Source organism: Fonticula alba (assembly GCF_000388065.1).
Source record: "Fonticula alba strain ATCC 38817 unplaced genomic scaffold supercont2.1, whole genome shotgun sequence".
Classification (NCBI taxonomy): Eukaryota; order Rotosphaerida; family Fonticulaceae; genus Fonticula; species Fonticula alba.
In genome coordinates this window covers 1,553,038-1,564,346 of record NW_009242971.1, presented here as the reverse complement: position 1 = coordinate 1,564,346, position 11,309 = coordinate 1,553,038, and the positions used below count along the sequence as shown (strand labels likewise).

Below are 11,309 nucleotides of genomic sequence, written 5' to 3'. Positions count from 1 at the left end.
GGGGGGGGGGGGGGGGGCGGGGGCGGAGCCAGGCGCCTGTCGGGGGCGGTCCGCCCGTGTCCGACATCAGCTCGACTCTTCTCCCGGCCAGCGGGGTTGGGGCGTACGGGAAGACGGGACGCGCGAGAGCCACGTAATTTTCGACCAAGCGTCCGGCGTCCGCGGGGGCTCAAGTGGGGCTGCGCATCCCGGCGGGGCGCGTCCGCGACGTGGAATGCCAACCGCCGACGCCCGGCGTCTGGGGAGCGGGGGGGGGGGGGGGGGGGAACTGGCCAACGCTTGGCCGTCTCAAGATGCCGCCCTGTGGGAACGCTGACGCCCCATCGCTCGCCCCCTCTTCGATTCCTAATCGTGGGGCGCGACCACGGCGGCCGGTGCGCCTCGGCCAGCCCCTTACCCCCGCGGCGGGCATGGGACCCGGAACCGAGCGCCTGGTGTTTTCTTTTTATTGTTATTCTCCATTTCAGTCGGAACAGCGGCGCGATCCACTTGCTGCCGTTGGCCGGTTGCAGGCCGGCCTGCCCCGGTACCCCCGGCTCCATCCGGCAAGCCGGTTGCATTTCTCCCCCCAGCCCCCTGGCTGAGACCTCCCATTCGAGCGGCGCGCGGAGCCTGGGGACGAAGAACAAGAGACAGGACGCGGATGTAATAGATTCCGAGATTAGAAAGCGGGTGACCCACCGGCGATCGCGGTTACCCGGTTATCTGGCGGCGCCGGTTGACGCGCGCCGGTGCACTCGCCCTCGGCCGGCGGGCGGCCTTCTCGGCCGGTGTGAGATACCCCGCCACCGCGGCCACTCCCCCGCCCCCGATCGGGGAACCTGGCTCGGGTCAGCCACCGGCGGGGCCCCTGCGAGCGATCGCGCGGGGCAAAATGGCGCAAGGGGCTATCCCCGGCCAGGCAGTGGCGCGCTCGCGCCCGCCGTCGCAGCCCGGAGGCCAAGACGAGAGGCCAGGGGGCGATCTCGGCAGAGGCACCCGACGGGAAGGCGGGCGCTATCTCCCTCGCCCCCCCCCCCCCGCCCCTGGTCCGTCGTTCTCTTTGGCACCATGGCCGAGAAGCCCATCGGACATCCTTCCGGGGGTCGGGCCGTGTCGGTCCCCCCGCCCCCCGCCCCCCCTCCCCCCTGGGTCCGGGGCTCCAGGGGGCGGGGCGGGCAGTCACACGAGAGCGGGCCCGGAGTGGGCGGCCCCCAGCGGGCGAAGGATAGAGGCGAAGCGCCGGGGCCGGGGGCCGCGGCACATCGAGCCTGCCGCCGATCCGGCGTTTGACCGACGTTCTTTATCGATCACACTTAAGAAGCGGCCCCCTGTGGGAGCGCGTCCGCGCGGACGCATCGGCGGGGGGGGCGGGGGGCCCCCCCCCCCCCCCCCCCCCCCCCGGGGACGAGGAGGCGGTGCAGCCGGAACGATGGGCAAGGATGATGGGACGGGGCGAGACTCGATCGGGGCATGGGGCACATCGCCACCCACCCGGCCCCGGCGCCATCTGGCACCCGGGGCCCGCTTGTCCGGCTTGGTGTGCAGTGTTTTTCCCCCCCCCCCCCCCCCCCCCCCCCCCGCCCCATCCGCCCCATCCCCTTCCGGCCTCCTCGCCGAGTGGAAGGCAGGGACAGGAGGAGGATGCGGGCCATTGAAAACAGGCTGCCATTCGGCCCATCCGGACGCCAGCCAGCCCATCACCCCCGATCTCCCCCCTTCTTCCACGCATCCTTCCGCCCGTGCCCTTCTCTTCTCTTCCCCTCTCTCCCTCTCCTTCTCCCCTCTTTGCGCTTCTCTCTTTCCCTCCCCCACCCGCATCCTCCACCAGGGTCCCTCTCCTTCCCCGAGAGGCGCGGTCCTCCTGCCTCGACTTCCCGCCTCCAGCCTCTCATTCCGTCCGGGTTCTCCGCGGAGACCGTTTGCCATCCCCTCTGTGAGGTAGGTCCCAAGATCCACCCCCTCACCCTCCTGGCCCACTCGGCCACAGAGACACGCCTTCCCTCGCAATTACACCCTCCACTTACGGTGCTGCCCTGCACCCCCGCGTCCCTTCCTCCCCCACTTGTTACTGGGCTTTCCAGGCCGGCTCCCCTCCCGTCGCTCGACCTCCTGTTCGTCTCGAGCTCTGAGCCTCACACTCTGGTACGCGTCCGCGCTGGATCTGCGATTTCCCGCGTCTGGCCATTCGATGTGCCCTTGCCCGCGTCCTTGTGCCCGCCCACACGTCTGACTAACGCCACTCACGCTCCCGGGCTTCCTCGGCGCCATCTGCTCGTGGCAAAGCGCTCGGGCTCTGTTCTTCGCGCGCACACACACACACACACACACACACACACCACGCACCCTTCGTCGTCCCCCGCCAGCATGACCCAAGACGCCATGGTTCACGACGAGGCCGAGCCTGGCCGTGCTCCAATGCGACAAGGATCCCCACCCTCGCCGGCCGCACTGAAGCTGGCCCTGCACCACTTGGGGGATCCTCTGTCGGAGCCCGGTGTCCCGGAATTCGGCCTCGCCGGCGATCTGTCCCTCGAGGAGCGCCAGCTGTCCGATGGCAATGCCGTGGCCGCCACCCTGCGCAACCTGCCGGCCGTCAACGTCGACCAGTACTACGGCCACCAGGCCGGTCTTAGCACCGGAACGGCTCCGTCCGACACTGGGGCAGCCAAGTTCGCTCCCTTCCGCTCGCCCCTCGGCCCGGGCCTGGCCCACCACACGCGACCTCTGCAACATCATGCCTCGACACAACAGCAACAGCAGCAGCAGCAGCAGCAGCAGCAGCAGCAGCAGCAGCAGCCACAGACCCTGGCGCCGGCCCACACTGGCGGCCCGCAGGTGGTGATGATCGCCCCGCAACCCGGGCCCCAGGCACCCCACCCCCACTACTACCATCCCCACCCGGGGGACAGCCGGACCAGTGGGCCCGGGTCGGCGCTTGCCTCCTCCGCCGGGTCGCGCGCATGCTCGCCCTCGCCCTTTTCGCTGATTGCCTCTCTCGGGTCCTCTCAGCGGGGCTCTGGCTGTGCATCGCCGCACCTGCTGATGTCCTCCTCGTGCCCGGCCTCGCCGGGGTCCGGGCACGGGACCACCTGCAGCGCTTCGGCCAGTGGCGAGCTCAGGCCCGGCTCCTCGGGGACAAGTGGTCACCACGCTGCCCACCACCACCACCACCACCTCCACCACCACCATCACCAACAGCCGCAGCAGCAGCAGCAGCAGCAGCAGCAGCAACACATGGCTGGCGGCTCGCGGACCCCCGGCTCGCGGACCGGCTACATGATCATCGGGTCCGGGTCCAACCACAAGGCCGTCCTGACGCAGGAGGACCCGGATCCGCCGCTGGCGCACCACCACTCGCACCCGCAGCTCCGCTACCACCCGCTGAATTCCATGCAATACCATGCGCTGGAGTTCCTGATGGATCTGTCCTCCTCGGCCGAGGCCAGTGGCTCGGCCTCCGACACCGGGACCCCGTCGGTGGGCGCCGGGGCTGCTCGGTCGGCCTTCCATCGCCAGCAACAGCAGCAGCTGGCCCTGCTGCAGCAGCAGCATGAGCATCGCCAGGCGGTCGCCGCGGCCCTGGGCCACGAGCTGGCACCCAATCACTCAGCGGCCGTGATGGCGGCGGCCGCTGCCGCGGCTGCCGGCGGCTCGGCCGATTCACCTTGCGAGCACCCGCGCTGTGCGCGCAACCCGGCGGCCACCTCGGCCCAGCAAATGTGCGGCGCCTGCCTGATGGCCTCGGTGTCGGTCCTGTCCTCGGGCCCGGGGTCCAGCCAGTCGGCCAGCACCCCGGCTTCTACGGCATGGATCCTCGTGCATTCGCTGGCCTCGTCGCTCAATGCCTCGAGCGCCGCCTCGCCGGGGACCCATTCGCCGCCGGAGGGCGGGCCTGTCGCCGAGGCGGCCCTCCTCCTGCATGAGGCTGTGGCGGCCAGCACCCCGGCCCTGGGCCTGCGCACCGCCTTCCCCGGCGTGGGGGGCAACGGGCTCTCCGGCACGGCCGGCCCCTCGGGCACCCTGGGCCTCGACCTGTCGGGCTTCGATTCGCAGCCGATCACCCCGATGGACGAAGGGGCGGATCCCCCCGCCGTGATGCTGGACTCGCCGGCGGCTGGCAGCCCGACACGCCTGGCCGTGGATTCGGCCCCGGGCGCGGGCTCGGCCCCGGTGGACGAGGCCGACCCGCCAAGCGTGGCCACACTGCCGGTGTCGACCTCGGCCCCGGGCTCGGGCCCAGCGGCCCAGTCGCCCTTGTCGCCGGATCTCTCCGCCGGGGCCCTGGCCGATGGGAGCGCCTCGGCCAGTGCCGGCTCCCAAGATAGTCTTGCCGGGGGGGCGGCCGCCGCCGCCGCCGCTGCCGTCGTGGTGGTGGAGGGCGTTGGCGCTGGCACCGGCGCCGACGGCGGCAATGGTACCTCCGGTGCAGGTGCGGTCGGTCGGCCGGCATCGCCCTCGCCGCCGGGGTCGCCCCCGGCATCGCCGGCGTCCCCGGGATCGCCCTTCTGGCCGGTGACCAGCGCCGAGTCGGCGCTCGGATCCAGCCCGGAGCCCATGACCCCGGCCGCGTCACCGGTGTCGCCCTTCTATTCGCTGCCGCCGCCCATGACCCCGGACAGCCAGTCCTTCTGCTCGTCCTACAATACCTCGCCCCTGCACCTGGCCATCGATGCCGGTGGTTCCTCCGGCGGCGGTGCCGGCGGCGAGTATTGGTTCGTCGGGGTCCGGCCGCAGGGTGACGCCGATGGCCTGGGCCATGTGTCGAAGATCGGCTCGTCTCCGGGCGGCCGGGGCTCTTCGGCCGGGGGTGGCATGCGGCGCTCCCGGTCCTGGGACGCGCTGCACGATGCGCGCCTCCTGGGCAGCGGCACGGCCAATGGGCCGGGCTCCGGGGCTGGTGGTCTGGCCGAGCCCCCGGGGCACCGGCACCACCGGGGCGTCGCGGCCACCGGCCCCGGGCCCAGTGGCTCCATGTCCTGGGCCCCTTCCCCCTCGGGCTGGTCCTCGCGGCTGTACTACATCGTGGAGGATCCGGAGTCGCCTCCGGGGTCGGGGGCGGTGCCTGGCGGCCGGCCGCCCCTGGCCATGTCTCTCGGGCCGGCCGGCAGCGGCGCCGGTGGGGCCTCTCAGCAGCAGATTGCCGGCGGCCCGGGCGCGCGCCCTGGTGGCGGCTCCCTGTCGCCATTGCTGCCGGCCAGCGGCGCGGCCGAATTGGCTCCTGCCACGGGCGCCGGCTCCGGGGCTGGTGGCGCTTCGTCCATCCCCGGTGGCAATCCCCCGGGGGCCGCCGGGGGCAATGGCATTGGCTCGGCCCCCAAGCGCCGGCTTCGCTTGACCCCGGGGGGGCCGCCGTCCTCCGGCACCATTGTCCTGCCCGGGACCAAGAAGCGCTCCGAGGCCCCGGGGCTGGAGTCCGGCCGTGTGCGTAGTGCCCCGCGTCCGGGCGACAGCTTCTCCGTCATGGCGGCCGCCGGCTTCATGGCCGGTTACCAGCCGCGTGGCTCCGGGGCCGGCGGGGCGCCGGGTGCTGGCAGCTGGACGCCGCCCTCGGCAGCCGGGGCTTGCCCGTTGCCGACCGCCGGCCCGGGCGCCTCATCGGCATCGGCCCCGGCGTCGGCTGTGGCCTCGCCGCGGATCACCGTGTCGGACATGCTCCGGTCTGGGACGCCGACGGTGGCCACCGCCGGGGGGGCGTGCCCGACGGCCGGGGCCAGCCCGGCCCTTGGCCCCGGCATCAGCGGCTTCGGGGGGGTGTTCACGGCGGCCGCCGTGGCGGCGGCCGCCGCCGCCAGCACCCCATCCGTCATGTCGTCCCCCTCTTCGGCTTCGCCGGCACCCGGCACCGGCACCGGCGCCGGTAGCAACAGCAACAGCAACGGCGGCAGTGGCGGCGGAGGCGGGGGCGCCCTCTCGACGTTGGATCGCATCACGCAAGCCCTGCGCAACAGTTCGGCTGCCCTGCATGCGGCGAGTGGCTCGCCGGTCGCCGGCCAGGACCGCCACCGGCCCGGGAGCGTCCTCTACTGGCAAGCGGTGCAGGCCGGCGCCGCGCCGCCCATCTCCCCTTCACATTCGCCCGGGGCTGCAGCTGCCGCGGCCGCGGCCGCGGCCGCGGCTGCCGCCGCTGCTGCTACTGCTGCCGGCTCCAGCAGCGGCAATGTCGGTGGCGCGGCCAGCAACCCCCCAGGTGCTGGCACCGGTGCCGGCACCCCGGGCGCGGCGCTGCCCTGGATGCAGACCATGAATGCGCTTCCCTACCGGCGGGACTTCAGTACGTTCGGCTTTTCCAATGCCTTCGGAAACCCGGTGATGCTTTCAGCCGGGTATACCCCCTCCTCGAGACGGACCTTTTCGGCCCTGCCGTGGCTGGCATCCAATGCGGCCGGGACCGTACCACCCGGGCAGCAGTCAGCCGGTGGTGGTGGTGGTGGTGGTGGTGGTGGCCGACCGGTGACGGCTGCGGCCGGGGCCACCGCGATGGCGCCCGGGCGCGGGGATCGCCCCCCCGGGGGGGCGGCCGAGCCGGACTCGGTGCCGGTGGCTATGGCCGCCGTGGCTGCGGCCGCAGTCACTGCGTCCTATGCCGCGGCGGAGCAGCGCCGTCCTCTGGCCGAGGCCCGGCGTGCCCCGGCCCCGGCTCCGGCAACTCCCCAGCCATCGGCCACCACCACCGGGGCCGATTGAGGTGGGGCTCTCCCTCTCTCCCTCCGGTCCGGGCGGCACGCTCCCCCCTTTGTATCCATCCACTCGTCCGCCTCCCGCCCACATCGTGTGCATGTCCCCCCCCCCCCGGTACAGGGCGGGGGGGGGGGGGGGGATACGCACCGATCGGGCGGCGCGGACAGCGGCCAAGGATATATGGGCGAGCACAAAGGAGCGAGACAAAAAGAGGGACACAGAATGAGGATGTACGGCCACACCATCCCCTCCCCCACTCCCCCCTCTCCCCTTTCCAGCCTCCCATGCCCATCCGCAGCCCCCGCCCTCCCCTGCGCGTGCCTATGCACCTCTCCCTGTGCTGCCCCTCCTCCCCGGGGAGGCGAGAGAGCACCAGGTGGGCGAAGAGGAGGACGGGCTACAAAAGCCCTTGCGGGGGGGGGGGGCGTATCCCCCTCGCATGGGTTGTCCGCCTTTCTCCCGGCCTCCCTCCCTCCGTTCTCCTTCTCCTCTGCCCGCATCCCCCTTGTTCCCGCTCCCTGTTTCTCCTCCTCTCGGCCATATTCTCCCCTGTCCCCGCACACAGACCCGGCATCCCCCCCCCCTCTCCCCCATGGGGGAACTGGGCGCGGGGGCGGTGGCGGGGGCGGCCGAGGAGGCTGTATCCGCCAGCCTGGACATCTCCTCTTCCCACTTTCTCCTTGCGACCCGCCCAGCCAGCTCCCGAATAGACTGACAGCCTTTGTACACCCCTGCCACCCCTGCATTCTGTTCATACTTCCATTTTTCGGGCGCCCTCCCCCTGCGTGTGTGTGTGTGTGTCCATTTCAATGTGCCTGTCTGTCTTTCTGTCTGTCTTTCTGTGACTGTTGTTGTCTGTCTCCTGTTTGTCGGCCGGGCCTTTTTTGGGCGAATGTGTGCGGATGTGTGCATATGCCGGCCCTTGTCTTGCCATCTGTGCCCTCCAGACGCCCGCTGTGTACACAGTGGAGCCGGTGCCCATGCCATCCCCTGGGGCAAAGCATATGTCTGTGGTAGGTTTCTGTATTCCTTCTTTCTTTTGGTCTTGACACCATCCTGTCAGTGGGGGAAACGGCAAAAGGGGGAAGGGGGGGGGGGGGGAGCAGACCTCAAAAACACGAGCGATGCGTGTGTCTCGACCAACTGCTTGACCTCGAGCATGGACACATGCGCGCGTGCGCGAGCGAGCGAGCGAGTGAGAGAGAGAGAGAGAGAGAGGAGGGTCATAGACATGACTGCGGCTGTCGAGACCGACAGCAACCGGCTGGCCGGTTGGTTGGCTGGGTGTGTGCGCGCGTGTGTCAGAGGATGGACGCGCTCCACCTCCAGGCCCTTTTCACTGACGCGCGCCTCATCCTCCCTCACCGCTTCGTCCACACAAATGTTTCTTTTCCCCTTTCGGCGCCATCAGTCCCTGTCTTTGTCTCCTGCCAGGCCGAGACACGCCCGCCCGGCGGCCGATCCGCCGGCTCCCACGCTGGCCCACTGGCTGGCGCGAGCGCCCGGCACTGCCTAAGAGAGGGGGGCGCCCCCCTGTGAGAAGCACATGAACACGCGCGATCTGGATGTCTAACCACCTTCACACGCGCACGCGTGCCGCACGATCTTCGCCCCCCGCCCCCGCCCCCCTTTGCACCCTCAGACATCACGCTCGAGGAGGACACCGACGCGTCGGACACCTTGCCCGCCATGGACTGGGGCACGGCGGATTCCCCGCACTGGGGCAGCTGGGTCGAGCCGGGCACCGATTACGGCGACTTCCCGCGGCCCGGCAGCCCGCAGGATGTTTTTGTCAGTGTCATCCTGCCGTGCGAGGAGGACACCCGGGCACATGCCCTGATGGCCCGCCATGCCAATCAGTCACCGGTCCTGGGCATTGACTGCCAGTCGGGTGCGCCTGGGATGCCGGTGATTGTGGGGCATGAAGGGCATATCTCTTCCGAACACCCGTGTCTCTGCTTGCCGCCGCTCACCTGTCTGTCCGATCTGCCTTTCCGCGTCTCTGGCCCCGCCGGGTTGCTGGCCTTCGCGCCAGGCGATCTGGCCGAGCTCCTTGCCAGCTTGAGCTTCGCCCCGTTCGCCAGGGACACCGACCGGCATGAGACCCATGGCCGGGCGGCCCTACCAATTGGCCCCCCGAGCCCGGAGGTCGGAGGCTCGGCTGCCCGGCCCGACGACCGGGCTGACCCGCGCGGCGGCTGGCTCTCGCGCGGTAAGCGTCTCCTGTCGGGGGGGCTTTCCTTGCTGGTGGCCGATCAGCGCCGGTCTCCGGGCGAGCGGCCGCCACGGGCCGAGCACTGGATCGAGTCCTCGGCCGAGGGGCTGGCCATCCTGTCGGTTGCCGCGGGGACCGCTCTGCGCGGTGTGGGCCGCTGGCTGAGCGAGGTGCGCATTGACACCGGACATGCTCCCGACCAGGGGGACATGTCCGATGGGCGGGTGCCCCGGGCCGATGGGGACCGGCAGGCCGGCTTGTTGCCGGAAGGGCCCGACCCTGGCGAGCAACCGCCTGGCGAACTGGTAGAATGGCCCGGCACCGCGGCCTTGTGCCGTCGAGCTGGTGACCGCCTGCGTGTGCTCTTTGGAAAGGGCCTGGCCAGCGGCCGGGCCTGGCTGATTCCGCCGCGAGTGGAATTGCAAATCTACGTAGATGGCGCATGCTTGCGGGTGTTTTTGGATTCCGAGCGTGTGGCGCGTGCGCTTGTCCGACACGCTCGCCGGCACACCCGGCGGCTGGGGGAGGAAGTGTGCCGGGTGCGCCGACGTTTGCGCGCGGGTCTGCGCCAGGGCCATGCTGGCACGGCCCTCGCGTCAGTCTACTGGGGCTTCCTGGCCGGAACAGCGGTGGCCGCCGCCTCGGCTGGGAGCACCGCCGCCGCGGCTGCCGTGCCATCACCCTCCCCCGTCGGCCTGGCCCCAGCGGCCGGCTCGAGCGGGCTTCTCGGCGGCGCGGCCAGCGGCCCATCATGCCCCGGGGGCTTGCCCACGGTGGGGTCCGGCATGCTGGCCCAGATGGCCGGCTTGACGGCGGGCGACTGTGTTTCCATGGTGGCCACGGCTGGGGCTCTGCTGGGCGCCGGGCTGGCCACCGTCGTGCGAGATCCGGGGGCCGCGGTGGCCGGCGCCGCGCGCACAGTGGCCACCCACATTAACGCCGCGGCGGTGGCGGCGGCAGCGGTGACAGCAAACTGCCCTGCAGCAGGTGGCCAGACTGCCACCGATGCGGCCGTCCGGGCCTACAGGCCGGGCGTCCCGGCCGCCAGTGAGGGCTTCTCCTCACTGGGGGTGGCCCTGACCGTCGGTCTGCTGGTTAGCACGGCGGCCCTGAGCATCATCTCCGGCTGGCCGGAAGAGGAGGACCCCGAAGAGCACCGCTTGACAGCCAGCTCGAGCACCAGCCCCCAACCCTAAGATAGAAGGCACATGTCTCGGGCATCCTTTCCCCTCGGGCCACGGCGACAAACGCCACCATCCACACACCTCCATGCGCGCGTGTACACACACACACACACACGCACACACACACACACACACACACACACACACACACACATATCCCCAACTATAGAAAGCACAAGCTGAGTCCTGCTTCGTGATGTGGCTGGTCAGGCGTAGGGAAGCGCCGAGGAGGCCGCGCACAGGGCCGACAGGGGCGAGGGGGCGAGCAGGCCCGGCGGAGGAAGCCTCGCCGTGGCGAGTCCCCGTCCACACAGGGCACAGGCCAAAGTGGCACCTCACCTGGAGCAGGGCGAGGGTGGGACCTCGGGATCTGGCCCATGGCGGGGAGGAAGGTCGGGCATTTGTTGCCAGGGGTGGAGATCGTGCCGTTGGCGCGCCCAAGCCAAAGTGATGTGGATCGCGCGACCGGCGCCCCCGGCCCCCCCCCCCCCCGCCCCCCGCCCCCCCCGCCCCCCCCCCCCCCCCAAAAAAAAACCTGCTCGTGGTGTGGCGCGTGCACACGCATGCGCCACCGGGCCCACCAAGGCCGGGGGCAGCTCCCCCCTCTAGCCTCGGCCTCCTTCCCACCCGGCCCCTGGACGCTTGGCGCGGGCTGAGGCCTTCCCTCGCTGGGCGTTGGCACTTGTGGCGGAGACCCAGCCCCGCATTGCCTCGGTAGCTTTGGGCCGTGCAAAATGGGGGGGCCCCGCCCCCGCCGACCCATGCCAAAAGCCTTGGGAGCCGAACGTGTGAGAGGGCATGTGTGCCTGTGTGCATGTATGTTTGCGCGCGCCTCCCCCGGCGGCGCCGGCGCCGGTGCCGGCAAGGTGCACGCCTGAACATGCATGTCCCGGGCGGGGAGGAAAAAAAAGCCGAGCCCCTCACCCGGCCGACGGCCGGCAAGGCAGCGGCTCGATCTTCCGCCACCCGCGCCCGGTGTCCCTGGTGGATCCCCGCTTCCAGGCTCCCTTGTCAGGTGAGTCGCCCGGGCAGGGGCCTCCGCGGAAGTTGCCGCTTGCTTTCTAGCCAGCGGCCAGGAAGGCCCGGCATGGGGCGATCTATTTGTCGGGCACCTCCGCTCGTCTCAGGGGCCCCAGCCGACACGGCCAAACACACACCCATCCCTGGGAGTCATCCCCGCCTTTACTCGCGCTCCTCCTTCTCCCTCCCCCCCCTCCCCCCCCCCGCCCCCGCCCCCGCCCTCCGGCCAG

The 11,309-nt window shown here is 71.1% G+C and overlaps 2 protein-coding genes across 2 annotated transcripts; both read left to right on the top strand.

Annotated features, from left to right (window-relative positions):
* Positions 1 to 2,346: 2,346 nt before the first annotated feature.
* Positions 2,347 to 6,666, top strand: H696_00353 (hypothetical protein; the record flags this gene model as incomplete). The annotated part of the gene is made up of 1 exon (XM_009494200.1): positions 2,347 to 6,666. One exon carries the CDS (start codon positions 2,347 to 2,349, stop codon positions 6,664 to 6,666), a length of 4,320 nt encoding a protein of 1,439 aa, XP_009492475.1.
* Positions 6,667 to 7,891: 1,225 nt separating this feature from the next.
* H696_00352 (hypothetical protein) lies at positions 7,892 to 10,071 on the top strand (the record flags this gene model as incomplete). Its single annotated transcript, XM_009494199.1, has 3 exons — positions 7,892 to 7,931; positions 8,303 to 8,551; positions 8,696 to 10,071. 3 exons carry the CDS (start codon positions 7,892 to 7,894, stop codon positions 10,069 to 10,071), a joined length of 1,665 nt encoding a protein of 554 aa, XP_009492474.1.
* Between the last annotated feature and the right edge of the window lie 1,238 nt (positions 10,072 to 11,309).